This window comes from Nomascus leucogenys, chromosome 18 (genome assembly GCF_006542625.1).
Source record: "Nomascus leucogenys isolate Asia chromosome 18, Asia_NLE_v1, whole genome shotgun sequence".
NCBI lineage: Eukaryota > Metazoa > Chordata > Mammalia > Primates > Hylobatidae > Nomascus > Nomascus leucogenys.
The window spans coordinates 46380788-46403851 of NC_044398.1; the positions used below are offsets into that span (position 1 = coordinate 46380788).

General features: G+C 45.2%; 1 protein-coding gene across 3 annotated transcripts in view; it reads right to left on the reverse strand.

Annotated features, from left to right (window-relative positions):
* Positions 1–4092: 4092 nt before the first annotated feature.
* CCNY (cyclin Y) overlaps positions 4093–23064 on the reverse strand; it is a 231046-nt gene continuing 212074 nt past the window's right edge. For all 3 annotated transcript variants that reach the window (XM_004091187.3, XM_030798703.1, XM_030798702.1), the window contains exons 8-10: positions 22725–22891; positions 9731–9893; positions 4093–6837 (exon numbers count right to left, since the gene is read on the reverse strand). In XM_004091187.3, coding sequence (XP_004091235.2) covers positions 6721–6837; positions 9731–9893; positions 22725–22891 — 447 coding nt within the window. In that variant the 3' untranslated portion in view covers positions 4093–6720. The remainder of the gene's footprint in view (positions 6838–9730; positions 9894–22724; positions 22892–23064) is intronic.

Consider the following 23064-nt stretch of genomic DNA (forward strand, 5'->3'; position numbering starts at 1 on the left):
CTCTCCAGCTTGTGGCCGTCCAGGTGGGAACCGTGCTGCCTGTCACACCCACTCCTTGAGCACCAGAACTAACTAAATTCTGCGGCAGTTTCCCATTGGTCTTCAAATCTGTGTTCCTCAGCAATGCTTGTGAGGCCTGGGCTGATCAGCTCTTCTCCAACCACATCCCCACCCATCTTCCCTTCTCCCCATCTCTTCCACGGAGATGTCCACTCAAAAGGTCATGTCCACCAAGCTGCCACCTCCTAGTTACTATCATAACCACTCAATTTCCCTCCTGACACTTACCAAGATCCTTTTTACACGCTAACTTATTTGACTATCTGCTCCACTAGACGTCCCCCAAGAAAGCCAAGACCTCGTCTATTTCTGCCATATCCATCCCAACACGAATTAGACAGTGTCCAGCTCAGTATTTGTTGAAGGAATTACGTCAGTATAAAACAAGTACACATTTTCTAGATAATACTCTGGAACAGGAATTTTGTTTCGAGTTTTGCTTACACGTAAGGGGCTGTGGCTCAGCACAGGATGCTGCACAAGCTAGGGAAGGAGCTACCCAGCATTCCGGGCTCTGGGTGCCTCACCCTCGGTTTTTCCACATCCTGTATTTGCTGTTATTCAAAGATTGCAGGGGTGACTAAACCTCTTATTAGTCTGGAGGTTGCTCCTGCAAAACCCAGCATAACCATAATGGGATATTAGGAACGGAAAGGCTCTGAACTCACACATTTCTTTGTTTTAAAGATGAAGTGACTCAGAATTGATCACAGCCATGGGACCTGCCAGACCACACGCCCACTGCATTGCACCAAGGCCCGGTCCTGGGGGCTCCTGCCCCTGCAGAATCATCATTACCACACGCTGCCCTCCAGTGCTGGTGTCTGCACGGGAGAAGGTGCAAAATCCTTCTCTTCCAAGGTTGACTTCCTGAGCTTTGGTCGGCAGGTCTAAGGAAGCACTGCTGGAGCTCACAGAACTGGTGCAGCATCCTCTTCAGGACAGAGGCACTTGGCAGTGGATTCACACACCCACTTCCACTGTTTCGAGATTTCCAGGATCCACCAATGTGGACAAGAACTCACAAACCAGGTCCAGGAATGGCCAACTAGAGGCCACGCTGAGCATTCAGCTGCACTTGGGAGAGCTGGGAAAGGAGGGACAGCAGCGGAAAACTGGGTACCCAGGTCCTGTAAGACCTGCTGCTTCTACCCACAGCCACCATTCTTTAGGAAAGGGCCTGGAGAACACAACCGACTTCCCCTCGTCCTGGGTTTTCTGTCACCGTTAGGCTTGTACTTGGCTTTTACTATGTCCAGCCTTGCTACATTTAGAGGAGCGTCCAACAGTTGTGACTGAATGGCTGAGCAGTGTGTTCAGAAACAGACTAAGACAGGTGATGAAAACAAGAGTCTCCCTCACAGCCAAGGTCACTGAGAGGTATAGAGAGGTCAAGTAATTTGTCCAAGGTCACAGAGCAAGTTAATCTTTTGGACTGAGACTAAAACCCAAGGTTCCATGACAATACAAATCAACACCAATGTTAACATCTTATGCATAATTCTCACCACATTTTTCTATCCCAAACTATATTTTGTAATGCCATTCTTTTATCCTTATTTGAAATAACTTATTTATATGAACAAAAATTCTTAAAAGGAAAGCCCCCCACTGAAACCAAGTCCCTTAAAGGACACAGGAAAGTTTATTGAGACCTGTAGAATCTGAGTATCATTAAGTCAGACATCACGTTTGAGTTCACTTCTTACTGTAACAGGTTCTGCAGAACTCTTTTCACAAAAACCTACAAAGGACAGATACAGTTGCCAGGACAAGTCCTCACCCAGGTGCTGTGCCCAGCTCAGACCTACTGCAGTGCACACAGACAGCAGCTGCCAGATTAAGAAGCTCATTTTGAGGTTGATCACTGCTGACGAGAGTGACAGACAGGACCTTTAGCCCCTTCACATATGCAAACTTAGAAAATCTAACAGGAAAACAGGCAGGGAGCCCGCTGACTTGGAGGTACGAACTCCAGCCCCACCACTGTGACTGCAAGCACTCCTGGGCATCTCCCTAGCCCTGTTTGGGTGCAACAGCTCTAGCAGGGCGCCGCATTCAATAACAGCAAGCCAGCACCTTAACCAAGCTGTTTGCAGGCCTTGCCTTGAAATCCATGCAGCTAAAGACATAACACCCTGGGAGGGTGAGGCGGGAGGAGCACTTGAAGCTGGGAGTTTAAGACCGGCATGGGCAACACAGCAAGACCCCCTTTCTATAGAAAATTTAAAAATTAGCCTGGCCAGGAGCAGTGGCTCACGCCTGTAACCCCAGCACTTTGGGAAGCTGAGGCCGGCGGATCACTTGAGGTCAGGAGTTTGAGGCCAGCCCGGCAAACATGGTGAAACCCCATCTCTACGAAAAATTCAAAAATTAGCCAGGTGTGGTGGTGTGTGCCTGCAGTTTCAGATACTTGGGAGGCTGAGACAGGAGAATCAGTTGAACCTGTGAGGCAGAGGTCGCAGTGAGCTGAGATTGCGCCACCGCATTCCAGCCTGGGTGACAGAGTAAGACTCCATCTCAAAAAAAAAAAAAAAAAAAGTAAATTAGGTGGGCATGGTGGCACATGCCCATCATCCCAGGGAGGCTGAGGCAGGAGGATCACTTGAGGCCAGGAGTTGGAGGCTACAGTGAGCTATGATTGTGCCACTGCACACCAGGCAGGGTGACAAAGTCAGACTGCTTAAAAAAAAATATATATATATATATATATATATATATATATATCTATATATATATATCCCAAGTTAAGTATCCTTTTCCTGTCTCAGTGTGAGAGCATGTTTCTTGTTTTTCCTTCTCTTTTTCAACAAGGGTGGGACCTCATTATGGCTGACTTTTCAGAAGACAATCAATGTCTTTAAGACCCACCCAAGACGCTGACTCCAATGACATCAAGGGAGGTAAAGTGGTTTCAGACAAAATGGGGTATCAATCTGAAAGTGACATGTTCTATTAGGTCTCTATTGTGCAACTTCTCAATTGCTGGAGTAGCTCTCATACTTTTGTGAGTCGCTCAAGAACACAGGGCCAATACCACTTTCTACCACTGCTCTTGCAAAGAACTGGTTCACTCAGCATCCATAAAACCAGTTGAATTTTATCTCAATATAATAACACAGCAGGAAGGCAGGCACTACTTTGTTCTATGTATGTATTTATTTAATATTTATTAAATACCTACAATAACCAGGAATCATGTTTTATTTTTTAAAAATTTCAAATCTGGGCCAGAGGCGGTGGCTCACACCTGTAATCTCAGCACTCTGGGAGGCTGAGGGGGGTGGATCACTTGAGGTCAGGAGTTTAAGACCAGCCTGGCCAACATGGTGAAACCCTGTCTCTACTAAAACTACAGAAATCAGCTGGGCGTGGTGGTGGGTGCCTGTGATCCCAGCTACTCGGGAGGCTGAGGCAGGAGAATTGCTTGAACCCGGGAAGTGGGGGTTGCAGTGAGCCCAGATCGCACCATTGCACACCAGCCTGGGTGACAAGAGCGAGACTCCATCTCAAAAAAAAAAACAAAAAAAAAAACAAAAAAAACCCAAAAAATCAAATCTGTAAAATATGGCCCCAGGTGAGAAGTTACCAAAAGCAGCAGGAAAAGTTTAAATCATTCACTCCCTAAATTTTGCTTTGCAGCTTAGCTTAAAGGAAACCTGAGGATGGAGATGGCTCTGCCCAAGCCCGAGGGCAGGCAGACAGGAGAGCCAGCCCAGAAGAGGAGGCAGGTACAGGTGCCCACACCTCTGGCCTCACCTCATGCATGAAGGCACATCCTGATCTTGGCAGGATTTCTCATCTGCCCTCCAATTTGGTTTTAAACTCCTGACTTCTTCTTTCCCTTTTTCTAGTTAAAAAAGAAAAAGTAAAACGAATCAAAAAGATTCATCGGGACACATATTTATTGTCCCAATGACTTTATTTGTTGTTTAAATCAAATCTAAAATTAAAGTAACAAATTGTGTCGTTTCCTTCATCCTTCATTAATGACAAAAACTTTCCATTCAAAAACTACACTAAGACAATGTGTTCCTCAATAGTAATCCAGCTTTAATTGTAGAGCATTAATTCGCCTTACAAACAAATTACAGTCACTACGATTTATCAATAAGTACTGTACTGGTTTTGTGTTTTCTTTTGGCAAACTTTGAACAAATCAGAGAAGAAAACATAACTATTCATCATCATGTAGAAAAAGAAAAGAAAATGGACCTCAAGTATCTACCTATGTGTCAAGTGATTCATCCTGCCAGTAAAACTAAATCTACACTTACAGCAGAGTTTTAAACATCCTTAGTGCAAGAAACATAACCAATTAATACAGATCAATACTAATTAATGAATATGGAAAATTTTCCTATACAGAGGTAGAATCCAGGGCACAGGCTAAAACAGTATTCAGTAGTCTAAACAAGACTGAGTCTGGTTTTATGGAATCCACTTTAAATTTTAGGTATCAGACTGTATGTACATACATATAATAAATAGACTATACAATTTTTTTAAAGTAGTTTAATAAACTCCACAAAATAATAGCAGATGCATTGAAATATTTACATAATTCGATTTTCAAATCTCTCATTCAAATAAAAGGGATAAAAATAAAATTTCTGCTATTAAGGCAGCAGAACCTCTTTCCTGAAATGGATTGGTAAAATAAGATACTTCACTGGAGAGGAACTAATTTATGTTTAAGAGGTATTCATATTCAGCTAAGAAAATACAACCCTTTTTCAGCTATATAGATTAGGGAATATAAAATGGTATTTTCTACATTTTTAGACCTGTATTTAAAGTTCTAAATTCAACTTTGACTTGAAGAGAGAAGGTGATTTTGGTACCCATACAGAGTAGATCATCACAATTACAATGGAAAGATAATTAACGTTTTATATTCTGTTTATCTGCTTTTGAAAGTTTGGGTCAGAAAGGCTGTGATAATTATTCTGGCCCAAACAGGTATGCTTATACCTGACACAAATTTCACTAAAACCTAACACTTTTGGCTTGGAGTTCTTGGGATTTCGACTTTCTGAGTCCCTTCCATTTCCAAAGCATGTTTCATTGAGAGCAGGCAATGTCTGGGGATCAGGTGTACGATTCAAGACTAATTAAGATGCCAAAGTTTTCCAAGCTAACATGGGAAGAAGGTGAAACACAGACCTGCTGCTGCCACTGGCCTCCCAGAGACTTGAAAAGGGAAACAACTCAGAAACCTGTCACTGTGACCTAAGAAAATATGCAAAAACCCAAAGCATTATATATGCAAGTGACTCACACTCTTAGATTTCATATCAAATTCACTATTTGATATTCTATCAACTCTTTTATTTTACTTGATATAAAACATTGTTACTGAGCCCATAAAGAAATCAGGGATCATCAGAAAATGAAAAAGTATGGTCATAATTAATAATTAATGAAGCATAAACCTTCACAGTTTGAATTTTGTAGAACTTCTCTAAGCACCCACAATGAAAATGCAAGTTGAGTTTTTTTTAATTCAATCATCTGTGAAAAATACCTCAGTAAATAGTAACATTTTTCCCTTCAATGATCTTCCCACTGGAATACCCAACCCACCCTTGTTTTTTTTCTTTTTATTTTAGATTTTTAAAAAATTTTATACAAATAGACTAACTTTGATTTAAAGTAAACATATAAAAATTGAGAAGAATATTGCTTGCAACAATGGACTTGGAAGGAGAAGAATGGATTAGGCAGGGGTACAAAGAAATGGCTCCTACTCGGTAGCTCCAGGCGCATGCCCAGCACTCTGCAGAACTCTCACGGGGACACCCTCTGCTGCACAGTGTCCTTCAGCCCACAAAGTCTGACTGATTTTGTAATAACAACTTCAGGTCAGGAAAAAAACAAATGCAAGAAAATCGGAAGGCACAAGCACCCATGTGATCTAGAATGTTCTTGGGGTGAGGAATAAGGAGTGAAAGGGATACTTTTGGTTCAGCACTACAGTCAATTTCGCCATTGTTGAAGAAAAACGGTATAAAATAAGGGTGTACAGAAATGGAATGAGCACAGCCCACTGGTGAGGAAGAAAGCTCAGAAGACAGCGCGCAGAAATAGTGCGGAGAGAAATGACCAGTACTATTTATTTGGAAGTCTGCGCCATGGTGGGTACAAACCACATCCCCTGCTCTGTGAGACCAAAATCAAAACAGGGCAAAAACAAATGAACAAAAATACCCCCATCCCAAAAAAGCAGCAGAAGGAATGCAAGAAGTCTTACAGGACACACTGGCCCAGCCCTGGGAGCAGACAGCTCTGCATCCACCGCTGCGCTCGCCAACTTCAGCTACCGCGCCCACGGGGACTCCAGAGGGCCGGGCCGCTTAACCATTTTCCCTGCCTCTCCACGACTTCCCTTTCCCTTTATTTCCTCCTCCAGGATTCGAGTCCGCTTCTTCCACAAAGGAAGTGCTGTTGTCGACAGTGGGGAGAGCGAGCCGGGATCTCCAGGGCACTGACGCTTCCTCCCAGCCTTGCTGCGTGGGCGCTCATCCAGGCAGCTTGACGGAGCTATGCGTTAAAAAAGAAAAGAAAAGAAAAAACAAAAACAAACCCACCCCAAGTCTGTCTTTTCTCAAACTAAAGGAGAAACTAAGGGATGGTGAGGCCTCTGGCGGGCCTCCGCAGTTAAGAGATGATGGCCGGGGACCACCGCGGCAGAGTCAGGTTGTCTGCACTGGCTGAGCGCTTCCTCGCGGATCTTCTCAGGTCCTTGTACTTGTCCTCGCAGAGGCGAGAGATGGCCTGAGGGGCAAGAGAGACAGTGTGGGTCAGGGCGGGCCATATCTGCGTCCACTGCTCACTCGTCCTGGGCGCCCAGGGCGCTGCATGAGGGACAGGCAGAGCCCCTGCCCCTGTGGAGCTCCAGCCCACAGCCCAGCTCTCTGCTGGCCGAAGGGAGATACGAAGGGAGTGTAGACTCAGCCCTTGTTTCCCAAGAGCTCACAGTCTGAGAAAAGACTCTCAGCATGTGAAATAACAGGACAGTGTCACCTCGCAGTCGGCCCCACCAGGGTCAACGCTGGCTCCCCATCTAGGGATTTGGGACGGGCCCCGCCCACATGCATGCTGTTTTGAATCCTTGGTGTCCTCACCTGCAAGCGGGGCAAGAACGGCACCATCCCGGCAGGGCTGGCGTGAAGCACGGGCTTGGAGCTGAGCCTCACAGGAAGGAGAGCTCGGCCCCTGGCAGCAAGGACAGCTGCAGCCAGACCACCAGCTAGGGACTCCACGGAAAAGGATGGAGGACTTAAGTCACCTCTAGAGGGTTGCTGAAAGAGGGACCCAGGGGGATCACAAAAATATGAAATGTGCAGATAATCAACACTTTGGTGATGAGGACGGCGGGCCATGCTACCCTGGCAACAACTCTCCCAGTGCTGCCACTGGGTGTGGCTAGAACTGGCTGATGGCAAAAGCTGAGCCCACTGTCCCAGGAGGGGATGGTCTGGGTTGTGGGAAGTCTTTGATTATTTGGAGAAGAGAAAGAGCAGCCTTGTCAGGACATGACTGGCCTTTTCTCCTGCCCTGCTGAACCCCTAGGGCCCATGACACAGCAGCCCCAGAAGCAGGTGATCTCTCCCTTCTCGGCACTCAGAGAAACCTGAGGGAACAGCAGGTGCCAACTCCACCAACCTCGGCCTGTGCTCTCAGGGTGACTGACTCAGAGCCCCAGATATTCTTCAGCAGAGAACACAGACTCGCCTTCCTGCAGAGCTGTGTAGCTGCCAGGAGCTCTGGCTTGTCTCATCAGCACTGAAGCAGCCACTAGAGCCATGGCTGGTGACGAGGGGGACCAGGGACCACAGCACAGGCTGAGAGGGGGCTCACACTCTCAGGGAAGGCCAGATTCTACCTCACATCTGTGCTTGCGAAGGTTTCACAACATTTGCCTTCAGGAAGTCCTGCAGAGGGAGGGTTTTCCATTTTTCCTCGAATAGATGATAACTGGGAGACTGGGTGGGCTTTCCATTCCAAAGGCCGGCACACAATCACAGGGGCATGGCTGAGTTCTGAAACTCTCACTGGATTTTTATTTCTAACCAGTGCTATGCATCCAGTCTTTTCTATGGTTTACTTCTTGGAATTAACATATCACTTTTTAAATTTTTATTTAACATTTTTCTTTCTTAAGCATGTAATCCATAACAGCTTTCTTCTCCCAGTTCTAGACCACCGTGTGGCCAAGCCATCATGATGCCACACCAACTCTGCACTGAGTGACAACATCCCACCTGGGATGGGCAGTGGTGTAGGCAGCACGAAGACCTCACAAGCTGGAGACATGACTGTGCTGTCCGCCACTCGGAAACACTCTGTGGGATGAGACCAAGGCAGGATGGGCAAAAACGGTGCAGAGGAGAAAGGCTGGGGCACACCCTCTCTGGAGGAGGGGTCTCTCCCCAGGGATCCTGCTTAATTACCACCCCGTCCCTTTTCCTCCTGCCAAAAGGTCAAGTGGGAAGAGCCTGGTGAACATGAGGTGGAGCCACATACAAATATGCTGTGATGAGACCCAAAGTTACACAGCTTAACAATGATGGCCCAAAACCCAGACCAAGACCGGTGGGTGGTGCTGCCCTCAGCTCTAACCGGGCTATGGAAAAGGTATTTTGGAAAAAAAATAAAAAGCAGAATCAAACTTTTTTGGATTCCCAATTGTTAATATCATCTGGCAGCTTTTTCCTACAAAAGCGCATGCTGAGAAATACCTTTTTGAGGGGCTTATATTGCGGGAAATACTTTTTGGGGGGACATAATTTTTTTAAACCTATCTGTAAAGGTAAGGGTTTTAAAAAATATTTGATTTCAAAATAGAATTGTGGTGGCTCATGCCTGTAATAACAGCACTTTGGGAGGCCAAGGTGGGCAGATCACAAGGTCAGGAGTTCTAGACCAACCTGGCCAACATAATGAAACACCGTCCGTCTCTACTAAAAATACAAAAAAAATTAGCTGGGCGCAGTGGTGCACACCTGTAGTCCCAGCTACTAGGGAGGCTGAGGCAGGAGAATCGCTGGAACCCAGGGGGCGGAGGTTGTGATGAGCTGAGATCATGCCTCTGCACTCCAGCCTGAGCAACACAGCAAGACTCCATCTCAAAAAAAACCAAAAAAACAAAAAAACTATGCTTATTAAGTATAAAGTGATATTAAGCTGGTTATTAAAAATATGAAGTCGCTGGCCAGGCACAGCACCTCACGTCTGTAATCCCAGCACTTTGGGAGGCCAAGGCAGGCAGATCACCTGAGGTCACGAGTTTGAGACCAGCCTGGCCAACATTGTGAAACCCCGTCTCTACTAAAAATACAAGAAATTAGCCGGGTGTGGTGGCAGGCACCTGTAATCCCAGCTACTTGGGAGGCTGAAGCAGAATTGCTTAAACCCAGGAGGCAGACTGCAGTGGGCCAAGATCGCACCACTGTACTCCAGGCTGGGTGACAGAGTGAGACTCCGTCTCAAAGAAAAAAGAAGCAGAACAAATCATAATCAACTGCCCAGCTATATATCCTAGTAGCTCATCTTTATTTTACATCATGTAGTGGGGGAAATGATCAATGTGACCACCTGCATCCCTGGTCCTCAGATGATGTATCGGCAACACTGCACCACAAAACGCTGTTTTAAAGCATCTTACCTCAAGCTTGTGAGCCCTCTCCCTGCTCAGTGGCTCCAAGGGAAAGCTCAGGTTGTTCGCTTCTGCCAGAGAACGAAGATCGAAATAATACTTGGCATAGACACTGGAAGGAACATTGATGTTGAACTGCAGCAATTCAAGAAACTGTCGCTCTAGCTCATTCCTGCAAAGCAAAGACAAAAATAGCCTGTGCTTAGCCGCCACACCAGGCCGCATGGCCTGCCAAAGCAAGTTGCTGGAGACCAGACTCCAGAAAACTGCATCCTCCAGGAAGACCAGTGATCTAATTAAATGTCTGCTTAGACACCAGATGTCTGCTTAGACCACCATATTGGGATTAAAAGCCAAATCCACTTGACCTGGTGCCCAGAAGGATGAGGACTGGTTAATTGGGACCATCACCAGGAAGGGTTTCAGGATGAATCACTTCACTGAGATCTAACACACACACAGCAGGCTCTGGCTGCAGGTCTCCGTGAGGACAGGCTGCTAACAAAGGGTGGACGGAGCAGCCAAGAGCTGCCACGTGGAGTCCAGTGAGGGCCCTTCGGCAGGGGCCCGGAGGAAAACAGCCTCTGCAGACTAGAGGACATTGGCTTCCTCGGTGGCCCCTCCCTACCTCCAGGGAGAAAAGAAGGGAGGAACTGTGTAGGGGCTTTCTTAGGCAAAAGGCAGGGATTATGGGGGGAGGGTGTCCAGTCTCTGCCTCAGTCTCTTAAAAAGAGAACTCACAAGCCGGGAAGAATGGAAGCAGTAGTTTCCACACTTGAGCACGCACCCCATCACCTGGTGGGCTTGTTAGAACAGATACAGGGCTCCACCTTCACACTGTGGGGATCAGTAAGTCTGCGGTGGGGCCTGAGAATGTGCATTTCTAAGGAACTCCCAGGTGATGGTGAGGCTGAGGCTCTTGCCCCGGGCCCACACTCTGAGAACCACTCAACTAAAAAGGTAGGTCAGGAGAGGAGGTGCTAAGATCTACCCTGCCAACCCATCTACATGTTGATGGAATGCTGGGAGAAATTTAAAAACTTCTACTTTACGAACTTCTCATGTCAGCTATCTTTCAAATTAGGTTTATTTCTAGATAGTTCCTCTGGGTGGGGAGAACCTTCTCAGTGCGGGAACTATCTGTGGAGCACTGGTCCTGGGTCAGGCATTCAGATTCAGCACGTTCTCCCCAGGAAGCCCCCAGGGGTGTCCACCCACTGCACACCCTCCAGGAACCTCCTGTCGTTGCCCACACTATGCAGCATGTGGCTGCTGAACTCAGCCTCTTGGGCTGGTCTCCTCATAGTCAGGAACTGCAACATCTGCTTTTGCGTGCCTGGCCCCCAGCACATGATCTCAGAAGGCTTCCCACAGCAGTGAGAGCTGAACTGAGGTGAGGGAAGCATGGAGCTCTGGCGGAGAGGAACCAGGGCTGAGGAGGGGGTGTTTCGGGCAGAGTGGGTCCCCTCCAACCTGCTGCAGGAGCCAGAACACACGGTCACCATTTCCTGTGAGTGAAGCCAGGGCCCCAGTGCAGGGCCTCACCCTCCTGACCCCGATCCCAGCCTCAGCATTCCAAGTCATGTCCTGCCAACTCTGCTGAACGCTGAGGGTCCGGGTCTGAGCCTCATGTGCAGGCACCATCCTGTCCTGAGTGATGTCCCGAGACCCTATGGCTGTTCTCGGTGAGTCATAGCACTCAGCTATGAGGGACTGAGGAGGGCTCCACACCAGCTCAAGTTGCTGTGACAAAGGACAAAAGCTTTAAGGAGGTGGGTGGGGAGGCTGGGGCTGAGCAAGGCCAGTGGCTCTGGGGAGACATGAAGCTGCTGGGGAAAGGAGCACTGGGACCTGTGGGCAGGTGGCAAGGAAGGAGGCCCGAGGAAGGCCCATTCCGGTCTCTTCATCAGATGAAGAGCGTCACTGCTTGTTTCCACACAGCCTCGTGAAAAGAGTTATAACAGGCTCCAAATGTATTTACTGTACTAAATTTCATAGTTTTTAAGAATTTAGGCCGGGTGTGGTCACTCACGCCTGTAATCTCAGCACTTTAGGAGGCTGAGGCGGGTGGATCACCTGAGTTTAGGAATTTGAGACCAGCCTGGCCAACAGGGTGAAACCTCGTCTCTACTAAAAATACAAAGAAAATTAGCCGGGCATGGTGGCACATGCCTATAATCCAAGCTACTGAGGAGGCTGAGGCAAGAGAATCACTTGAACCCGGGAGGTGGAGGCTGAAGTGAGCCGAGACTGCACTATTGCACTCCAGCCTGGACGACAAGAGCGAAACTCTGTCTCAAAAAAAAAAAAAAAATTAGCCAGGCGTGGTGGTGGGCACCTCTAATATCCCAGCTACTCAGGAGGGTGAGGCAGGAGAATCGCTTGAACCCAGGAGGCGGAAGTTGCAGTGAGCCAAGATCGCCCCACTGCACTCCAGCCTGGGCAACAAGAGCAAAACTCCGTCCCAAAAATAAATAAACACATAATAATTTACTTTGATTTGGGATAATTTTTACTTAAAACAACTTTTATTTATGCTTCATTTAAATGAGATTTAATAAGAGATCATCCTGTGAAATACTGGAATCCAGGTAAGATTTCAACAAAACAAAAGCGTCAGAGGCCCTGCTAAGGCCAGAAGTGTCAAACGTCAAAGGAGCAAATCCCAGGTGAACCTGGGAGCTGCCGTGGACACATCGCCGTCTGGTGGTCAACAGGCGTCACTGCAAAGCGTATCCTCCCAATGCTAAGAAGGAAAGTCTCAGAGAACAGCCTGATAATCCTGCCCAAAATGATATACAGACACCATGGTTCCAGATGGAGGCAGACACTATGAGCAAAGTCAAGAGGAAGCTGCTTTTGAACAAGGCGGCATTTTCCCAGGGTTCCCTGGAAAACAGAACAACTTTCTCCAAGCATGAGTTTCTGGTTAAGTTTTGGGGAAATAGATTTTAGAGCTGTTGTATTTTCAAACAATGAATTTTTTTCTAAAGATTTTGAAAATAATTTTTTCTAAAGATTTAGAAAATAAAAATAATTTCCAAAACTTGAATTTCCAAATTGCGGCAGCACATCTTTTACAGGGACACTGACAGCTTGCTATGTGATAAATTATCAGAAAACTAACGTGATGCCAAGAATGAGCCTGACGGATTTACTATCTGCATTTAGATAACTATGAAGAAACAGTTTTGGTGTAAAACATTGTAAGAAATATATTCAAGTCGATCAACAAAAACCACATTTCAGAAATATTTGTCACACTAGATCAACACTGTATAAAAACCTAATTTGGTGCAATTCAGCAACTTGAAAATAGAACTCTAAAATGATGTAAAAAGAGCTGTTTTAATCATCTAATATGCTGCCTACTTTTCTAGAAACTAGGGTCACTTCCCAAAAGAAGGAGAAACAAAGTCTTGAAGAGGTATCTGCACAGCCACACTTACAGCCTCCAGTTACTAGCCCAATGTGGAGGCAACCCAAGTGTCCATGGGTGGATGAGTGGATAAACAAAACAGGACACAGACCCCCAATGAAATATAATACAGCACTAAAAAGAAAGGAAATTCAGACACATGCTACAATATGGATCAACCCTGAGGACATTATTGGCAAGTGAAATATGCTGGACACAGAAGGACACAGACTGTATGATCCCGCTTGTGTGAGGTCCCGAAAGTAGTCAAGTTCATAGAGACAAAAAGTAGGACAGTGATTACCAGGAGCTGGAGGAAGGAGGAATGACAAGTTAGTGTTTAACAGGGGGAGAGTTTCAGTTTGTGAAAATGAAGGGTTCTAGAGATGGATGGTGGTAATGGTTGCACAACAATGTGAATGTACTTAATGCTACAGAAATATACACTTAAAAATGGCTACAATCATAAATTTTATGCTACATACATTTTACCACAATTTAAAAACAAACCACCACCAGAAACCAGGTATCTACAGAGGAACTGAAGTTCTTTCTCTGTGACCTTCTGTGCCATGCAATGCTTGGACAAGTACTTGATTTCTCCTTATTTGGATTTGTCTACACATGAAAATGACACGGGAACACTGCGAAACAAAAACAAGAAATAGACAAACCTCAAGGTGTAATTTTTTTTTTAACGGTATTTTTGCCTACAGAACTCTGCACGGTGAAATTTCATTGTACTTTCCCCATCCACAGCGGTTGCCACTTCTTGCTCTAAGCTGGCCTGTGATGCTGTAACCACTGATTGTTGGTGAGAGTGGGAGAAAGGCTGGCCCTTGGCCCCATCTTCCCACATGAGGTCTGCCTGAAGCTAACATCTGACTGGTGCTGGTGACTATCCACATGGCTTGGTGCCCTGACTATTCTGCCTGCAAGTCTCAGTGACGCTTGTCGTATAGTGTTCTTCAGCCTGCACCCACAGACACGCAGCTGCAGTCAGCTGCCTTCCAAGCCAGAACCCCTCTGTCCAAAGGTACATGGGGAGACTCCAAGTCAAGTTCTCACTGTTGGATAATTCTTGAGCAGGAGATTAGCCTATGGTCAAAAACACCAGGAAGGTCACTTCAGGAAGCTGGGACACAGGAGGCCAGGAAGAAGGGTACCTAGAAGAACAAGCACTACCAAAAAACCCCATTTGAAAGGGTTTCCATCTGAAACCTGTGAGCCCTCTCCCTGCTCAGGAGCTCCAAGGGAAAGCTCAGGTTGTTTGCCTCTGCCAGGAAACTGAGACCAGCTAATGACATATTAACACACTGCTAAATGGCAAAAAGTTTAAAACAACGCGTACAATATGGGCCCAGTTTTGTAAAAATAAAATCTATGTAAACACCGGGAAGTTCTATATAATAAAAATGTTAGCAATATTCTTTCCGAGTGATGGGATTATAGAAAAATGCAGCAGGGCAGCCCTTGATAGGATGGAGCCAATCCCAGGAGATCTGAGACTTCTCCTGCCCAAACGCCTCCCACCCACCCTCAGGCCCAAGCCACTGACTCTTTTCCCACTTGGGAGATGAACAAGAGGATTCTAGGATCTTGGGGACTTCCACAGCGTGCCAAGGACAAGCTCCTGGCACGCACCTCCCCCACTCTGGGACACCCAAGTGGGATTTGTGGAAGGAACCCATTGTTCATCTAAGGCATTGCAGGTAGGGAGTGCAGCTTGGGTGGCTGTCCAGGCCCCTGTTCTACAGGCTGTGTCATCTCAGCTCTATTTCTGAAGCTATGCTGGGAAAACTCACCGGCAGTGCCTCTGCTCATCTTTACCTTGGTGCAGGGCCCCCAGCTTCCAGTGAGCCTTGTGCTGCCTCCTCTTCCCATAAAGGGCTACCGAGGAGTCATGATTTTCCCTTAGCCATTCAGCTGAGTGATGTCCAATTCCACCAATTCCTGGGCTCACACAGTTTTACTGGGAAAGCCTGAATGAAGCATTCATTTCTAAAAATTCTAATAGCAAATCTATTTTACTGTGCAGGTGCCACAAAATCACTTGGAGCCTCTAGCTCCACCAGCATCTATGTCCACAGATATCCCCAGCAGCTCCTAGAATGTGGATTTCATTCCTTCTTTTAATAAAGTTTACAGGGTGTATTAGTTTGCAAGAGCTGCTGTAACGAAAATGCTAGGGGGCTTAAACAACGAGAATTTTTTCCCCACAGTTTGTGGCTATAAGTCCAAGCTGTCAGCAGACTGATATCTCCTGAGGCTGCTCTCCGTAGCCTGCAGGTGGCCGTCTGAGTCTCACATGCTCATCCCTCTGTCTGTTCCCTGTGTTCTGATCTCTTCTTATAGGACACCTGTCATATTACGTTAGGACCCACCCAAATGAACCAATGTTAATTTAATTAGGTCTTTAAAAACCTTAACTCCAGACATGGTTACATTCTCAAACACTAGGGGTTGGGAAGGCTTTGCATGTGAATTTGAGGGGGACAAAGTTCAGCCCCGCAATACTGCCTTCGCGCCCTTCAGAATTCATGTCCATCTTACATGCAGAACACACTCACCTCATCCTAACAGCCCGCTCCATCTCTAAGTCCCAAATCCTATCTAAATCTCATCTGAATCAGGTATGGGTGAAGCTTGAGGTATGATTCATCCTAAGGCAAAATTCCTCTCCAGCTGTGACCCAGTGACCTGCTTCTAAAATACAATGGCGGCACAGGCACAGGACAGACATAGGACAGGCATTCCCTTTCCTTCCAAAAGAAAGAAAAAAACTCAGAAAGAAAGGGGTCACGGTGTCCAGCAAGCCTGAAATCTAGCAGGGCAAGCTCCAGGGATCGAAGACTTAAGTCCTCTCTGCTGATGCGCCATCACCCAACCCCAGGAAGGCAGCCCTGCCTTGGCCTAACCCCCTGAAGCCAAGGAGGAAACAGCCTCACTCCAGGCTGTGCCTGCTAGGCCCACGGTGGCAGTGGCAGACTTGCTGGCTTCGGTACCATCTCAGGATCATTCACCTCTTTCCTTGGAGGATATCACACGTCATGCCAGACAGTTCTGCTGGCCCGTGAAATGCCAGAGTATGACAGTCTTGCTTCGCCTGTCCTGTCTCTGGGGCCTTTGGTGCAAGCCGGCAGTGCTTCTGCTGAGACGGCCAACTGGATCCATGCATCACATCTGTAATCTCTTTAGCAAATGCTGTCTCATCACCCTTGTGTTGCCTCCAGAGCACACTTTCTCATTTTTTTGCCATATGGATAGACTGAGATTAGAAGATTTGAGATTTCTAAATCTTCAGCTAGAAGATTTGGTTCCTTGTTACTAAATAATTCCTCCTTCTGTTTATCTCTCTCCTCTCACAGTATACTACAAGCAACAAGAGGAACCAGGCTGTGCCTTCCACACTGTGCATGGATATTTCCTTGGCTAAAACATCCACGTTCATTTCTTAAACGTTCCACTTTCCACAAAACACTAGAACACTATTTGGTCAGGTCTTTCCCACTTTCTAACAAGGATCACCTTTCCTCCAGCTCCCAGGAACATGCTCCTCACTTCTTTCTGAGACCTCAATATAAGCACCTTGGACATTCATATTGCCAACAACATTCTGTTCATGATGACATGTGAATCCATCTAAAATGGTAGAGGCATTCTCTACAGCTGTCCTCTTTTCTGAGTCTTCACCAGAATCACCTTTAATGCCCACATTTCTACCAACAATCCCTTCAAGGCAGTCTTGGGTTTTTCTAATATGCACCTCAAAACTCCTCCTGCCTCTATTCCTTACCAACTTTCAAAGCCACTTCCACATTTTTAGGTATTTGCTACAGCATCACCTCACTTCCCAGTACCAAAATCTGTATTAGTTGGCTAGGGCTGCAGACTAACACAGGTAACAAAGTCCCACAGATTGGGTGGCTTCAACAACAAAAATTTATTTTCTCACAATTCTAGAGGCTACTAGTCCAAGATCAAGGTGTTAGTGGGGTTGGTTTCTCCTGAGACCTCTCTCCTTGGCTTGCAGACGCTACCTTCTCTGTGTCCTCACGTGGCCATCCCTCTGTGTTGTCTGTGTCCTAATCTCTTCTTATGAGGACATCAGACATACTGGATTAGGGCCCAGCCTAATTACCCCATTTTAATTTAATTTCCTGTTTAAAAAATATATCTCCAAATATGGTCACATTCTGAGGGTCTGGGGGTTAGGACTTCACACATTTATTTTAGAGGAGACAATTCAGCCCATATCATGAATAGCATCTGTTACAGGACTCAGTGGGACTCTGGACTTCAAGCTGGGATATGCATTCAATTTATGGTACAGAAAGTGTCTCTCAGCATGCTTAAGAACACAGCATTAGGAAACAGATTTCTAGATCTGTAACCTTCATTTCACTCTTCTAAAACGGACTTGCTGGAGAACAAATCTGTGTGTGCAGGTTCTCCTTCTGGCTTCTTCTTTCCCAGTTGCTCTTCTCCTACCCTGGGAGGGAAAGGCAGGCTGCTCACCCACCCTTACTAAGGTTCACTGCCTCAGGGGGAAAACCCTCTGAGGAACCCAGGAAAGGGACTATATCGCAACATGTGGTGCTGGGAAAATGAATGACTCTAGTGACAGGCTACTTAGATGGTTTCTAGTTTTTGCTTTCAACAAACTGAAGCGGGGGTTGGTAGGCTCATTTAAATAGCCTTTACTAATAGAAGGCTGTGTAATTTTAGCATATAATTTGAAGTGTTTTAAGACTTGAGTGACACTACTATAATAAAACTCCTCAAAATTTCACCTACTCATCTGAACATGCGCTCTGAACTCACACCAAAGAGGCAAAAGAAGAGAAAGGGGAATAAAACTGATGCTCAGCCTGGTTTCAATAATCATCATACACAAAAATATAAACTAATGAAAGAAAAAACTACTGATCTCATTAAGAAATCTATTTCCTATAAGGCTTTACTTTTTATATATTTAATAATTTATACTGACTTTTTAAAAAAATATATAAAATGGAGTCTTGCTCTGTCGCCAAGGCTGGAGTGCAGTGGCACGATCTCGACTCACTGCAACCTCTGCCTCCTGGGCTCAAGCGATTCTCCTGCCTCAGCCTCCTGAGTAGCTGGGATTACAGGTGAGCGGCCACCAGTACCAGCTAATTTTTTGTATTTTTAGTAGAGATGGCATTTCACCACGTTGGCCAGGCTGGCTTTAACCCCTGACCTCAAGTGATCCACCCACCTCGGCCTCCCAAAGTGTTGGGATTACAGGTGTGAGCCACTGCACCCAGCTTTAGTATGTCTATATTTTAATCAACTGTGTACTAATGACAACTCAGACCTGAAAGTGTTTTTAATAAATTAGAACATTATCATCCAGAAAACACTACTGCAATTTTGACTTAAATGTATATTTTTGATATGGAGAATTTTGAGGAAGAGGCTAATGTGTGAGGAAACTAGAAAGAAAATAATGAGTTCAAGGAGAAAAAGCAACAATGTAAAATTTTCACCTCTAAGAAAATGGGTAATTGTGTTTCATATTACTCTGGTATATTCAGTCTCCAATGTATACTTTTAACTTTAAAATCCTACGATATAAAATATATTGCAAATAACATCCTTTACAATGACTAAAACTTGGGATAAAAATTTTCAAATGTCAACTACAAAGGCCGAGGCAGGCAGATCACCTGAGGTCAGGAGTTTGAGACCAGCCTGGCCAACATGGTGAAATCCCATCTGTACTAAAAATACCAAAAATTAGTCAGGACTAATGGCAGGTGCCTATAATCCCAGCTACTCAGGAGGCTGAGGCAGGAGAATTGCTTGAACCCGGGAAGCGGAAGTTGCAGTGAGCTGAGATCGCGCCATTGGACTCCAGCCTGGGCAACAACAGTGAAACTCTGTCTTAAAAAAAAAAAAATGTAGTGGGGATACAAAATTTTCCAAACTACTTCTAGGGATGAACAGGCTAAAATGCATAAAGACCTCTACTATTGTGGTCACTGGCTGGCACCTCCAGAAAGGAATGGAGACACAACCGTGCCAAGTACCTCTACGTAATCAGGAACTGTAAATTCCTGATTTATGTGTGGTTCAGAGCATCCTTTCAGCTATTACCCCTATCAGAAGGAAGCTCCATGCTCCCTCCAACCTTCTGGCAGGGGGAAAACGCATCTATTCCTCCCCAAATATCCATATACGCAATTGTTTGATCAGCTTTTCTACGGAGAACATATAGAGTCTTACAGTGTGTTAATCATATAACCAAAGAGTAAACAGTATATTGTAGATGGATCACAGTGGCTCTCAAAACAAACAGTAGAATAAAATATGCAAGAATCTGAACACGCAAGGACTCAGTCTGGCCAGGTTACAACTTTGCCTACTCAGGGCCTTCAGTCCTCAGAGCTCTGCAAGGAAAGCAAGGGAGCACAGGGCACCTGAGCTGCATTTCCCCATGATCTGTTCTCCAGCCTGGCAGAGGGCAGTGGAAAAAGGCAGCACTCCAGAGTTTCTTCAGGAGAACTATTTATGGTCAGACCTTTTAGAAACATCAGGTCTTCCTGAATGCCTCCTTCCTTCGCCCAGCTACAGGCATGTGGGGCACTGATCAAATGCTGCATGAGTCACTAAGGTTCAGCCAGTGGCTCAGATGGCAATGGGGTAGCCTGGGCACCAAGACAGAAAACAGGCTAAAAAATGATCAATTTTCTTTGGACAAAATATGGAACAGAATTTTAACATCAGTCCTACTATTCTACTAACCATAGTGCTGGTTCTTTCAAAATCTTAAGGAGTAAAGCAGCAGCTTCATTCAATACAGTAACTATTACTATTTTGCACTTGAAAAAAATCCAACCTTATTATAATGTATAATTGTTTAAGGTATTGACTGCCCATCAAAAGAACAGACATTAAGGCTATCATTATCAAAACAATTATTGATATTAAGTTAATTTCAGCTGAATGAACACTGGCCAACTGTTTTAACTTCTCTGTGTAGAAAAAGAGTTGACTTACAAAAAACAGTTGTTTTTTTAAATTAAGCATTAAATGAAAACAACTGTAGCTCCAATTGCTTAGAAGAGAAGAAACATAAATTGTGACTGACTTACTAGTCAAGTCACCTGGGCATCTTACTTAATTCTCAGTGCCTCGTTTTCATCTGTAAAATGGGAATAATAATAGTACTGCCTCATGGATAAATGTGAGATGTGAATTAACACAGAAAAGTCATTTCTTTTGAGCTAGGAAGTGCTCAGTATAGCATAGCTGCTGCTGCTGTTGTTGTTATTGTGATTATAAATATTCCTGGTAATCAGGTTTTACTGACTTGAATTTAAACCTTCAATGAACACAACCTAAGTACCTAGAATTCCAAATGACCTGTTACTTTACCCTCCTATCTTTTTTATTTGAAGAGAGAAGGAAAAATTAAAAATGAATGTTTAAAACATCTTCGTAACTGAGGACCAGTACACATCATTTTCATTTGACTACTGTATAATGAATGGTCACTGGGATTAAGAAAGATGAGCCTTTCTTAATCAGCTGGGGATAAACCTCCCCACTTGGTTATTTTGTTGGAGTATTGTTGAACCTCTCTAGGCCTCAGTATCCAGATCTGTAACATGGACATCAGTACACAGGTCACAGGGTTGCTGAGAGGATTCAACTGACATATCCATGAACTGGGCAATGTGTACCTCCTGACAAATATTTTATAAACATTTCCTCAAAATTTGAAATCAACTAAGAGGATTTTCCATTGATCTTAAGTTTCCATGAAAATTCAGTTTGCTGGCATTTTGGTGAATTAAACCTGGTGGGTTAAGGATAAGAGTACAAAAGGCATCTCCTCCACACCTCTAATGTTCTTCACTGGTCATTTTTCTCTGTTCTCTTTCGTTTTCATGCTTCTGTGGTATCTGCAATTTGTGTTTGTCTCTCACTTCGTTTTGGAAATATAGCTAGGATACAAATCAAAATATTTAAGACCTAGTCTAATTTCATCAGGTATTCTGGCTTTAAGTGGACACACCTAGTCATGGTCAGGGGGCCCTCTGTGTTCTCACAGAACCTGGGCACCACCTAAACCAAGTCACTGGTCATGTACCATCTAACAGGAGGGGACAGCCAGGAAGTCATCACATGATGTGCTGTTCAGTGTCAAATGATACCAAGCAGCTGAGCAAAGATAATCCCTAATAAAGAAAACAGGCCAGAATTTCTTATACCTTGCACCCAAATGTCCACCTCCTTTATGATATGAATGACAACTATTTTAGTAGCTGTTTTCACCATGAAATATAGTCAAGAATTTTATTTTTCTTACTATATAGTTCTGATTTAAAAAAACTTCTTTACGCGTTTCTTACTTTATGTAATAAAGAATTACAGACACAGGATGAAATTTTATAGGTCTGCAGCAGGAATAGGCTCTGCAACAAATGCCCTAAGAACATAAACAGGCAGTGCTTCAAAGAGTGCCACAACAATGGGTGCCTGGGGAGTCAGTAACCAGAGGCAAGGAGGGCCCTAGGCTGCTGCAGAATCCAGAACCCACATGCCCACGAGTCTGCAGCCCAGGGACGCCCCTGCAGTGGCAGTTGTCACAGGCACTGGGAAGGTCCTGCATCAGAGGATTACTGGGGGCAGGGATGTGGGTGTAGACTGAGACAGAGCTGGTAACCTCCTCCAGCTTAAAGCCCCCTTGAGGAGGTTTGCCAAACAAAAAGTATGAGAAAAGTTTTAGCAACAATAATGTCAGAGGTGACTACAAATGATAAGGAACTGTAAGTCAAGTAGTGCTATCTGATTGTTTTCTACAATTCCTTCTTCCCCAAGGGCTCTGAACTCAGTTCTTGGATTCCCAGTCCCTAGAGACCCCCCAGACAACAGTCTGCAGGTGTCCTGCTAATAATCCTCACCTAAATTGAAGACTGGCCCATCTGAGAAACCCTGACACTGCCCGGGGAGTGAGGGGAGTAGACAGCTCTCAGTCCCCACAACCCCCAAGGCCGATACCCGTCCCCGAGCCCTGTTCATGCTGCAAGTGGGAGCCCCAGGGACACAAAGCTGACCTGAAGCAACTGAACCTGCAAAACATGACAAAGCAGTGGATGTTTTCTCTGTGAAACTGAACAAAAATGTAAATTATTTTAGCTTTTGTGCTTTTTGGATTGCCTTATTGCCCACAAGGGACTGTATGGGGGCATTACCTCTCTGTGATCAGTCTGCAGTGAGATACAAAGCCCAAATATAAACCATCACAGGCTGCTATCAGTGCTGGACCACACCTTTCTAATTAAAGGAGTGTTTGCCTACAATATAGTTTCCGTAAACCAGTTTCACAAAACCAGGAGGTGTTACCAGTACCTGTTCATGATCCACGATGAGAAATGCAGGTTTTCATATGTAATATTCCACAGCCATGCCCCTGTTGTAACAGCTCACAACAGACATTCAGTCAAATGCATGCATTCTGCGCTATATAGACCATTAAAAAAGGAGGCAGCTTTCTTTCCAAACGGTCTGGCCAAGACTCTGACCACCACCCCCCTCCGCCCCCCCACTCACATGTCCTCCACCGTGATGTCTTTCAGGATCTGGCAGTAATCCACATTCCATACAGCCTGGTCATCCCACACCTTGGAGGCCAGCAGGATCGCCCCTAAAACAATCCGCTTCCAGTTGGCCGGACAGATATCTATCTCTGCATATGTTAAAAGTCTTTCAAGGTACACCTGGGAAGACAAGACAACGCCAGAGCTAAGTGATTTGTTTTCTCCTAAACACCAGCACATCTCAAGAAATGCTAAAATATTATGTATCACATCCACCTTTAAATGGGAATTTATTACCCAATCATATTTATTTTTAAAAGGCCAAAGGGCTCAATGAGTCTGATGAAACATGG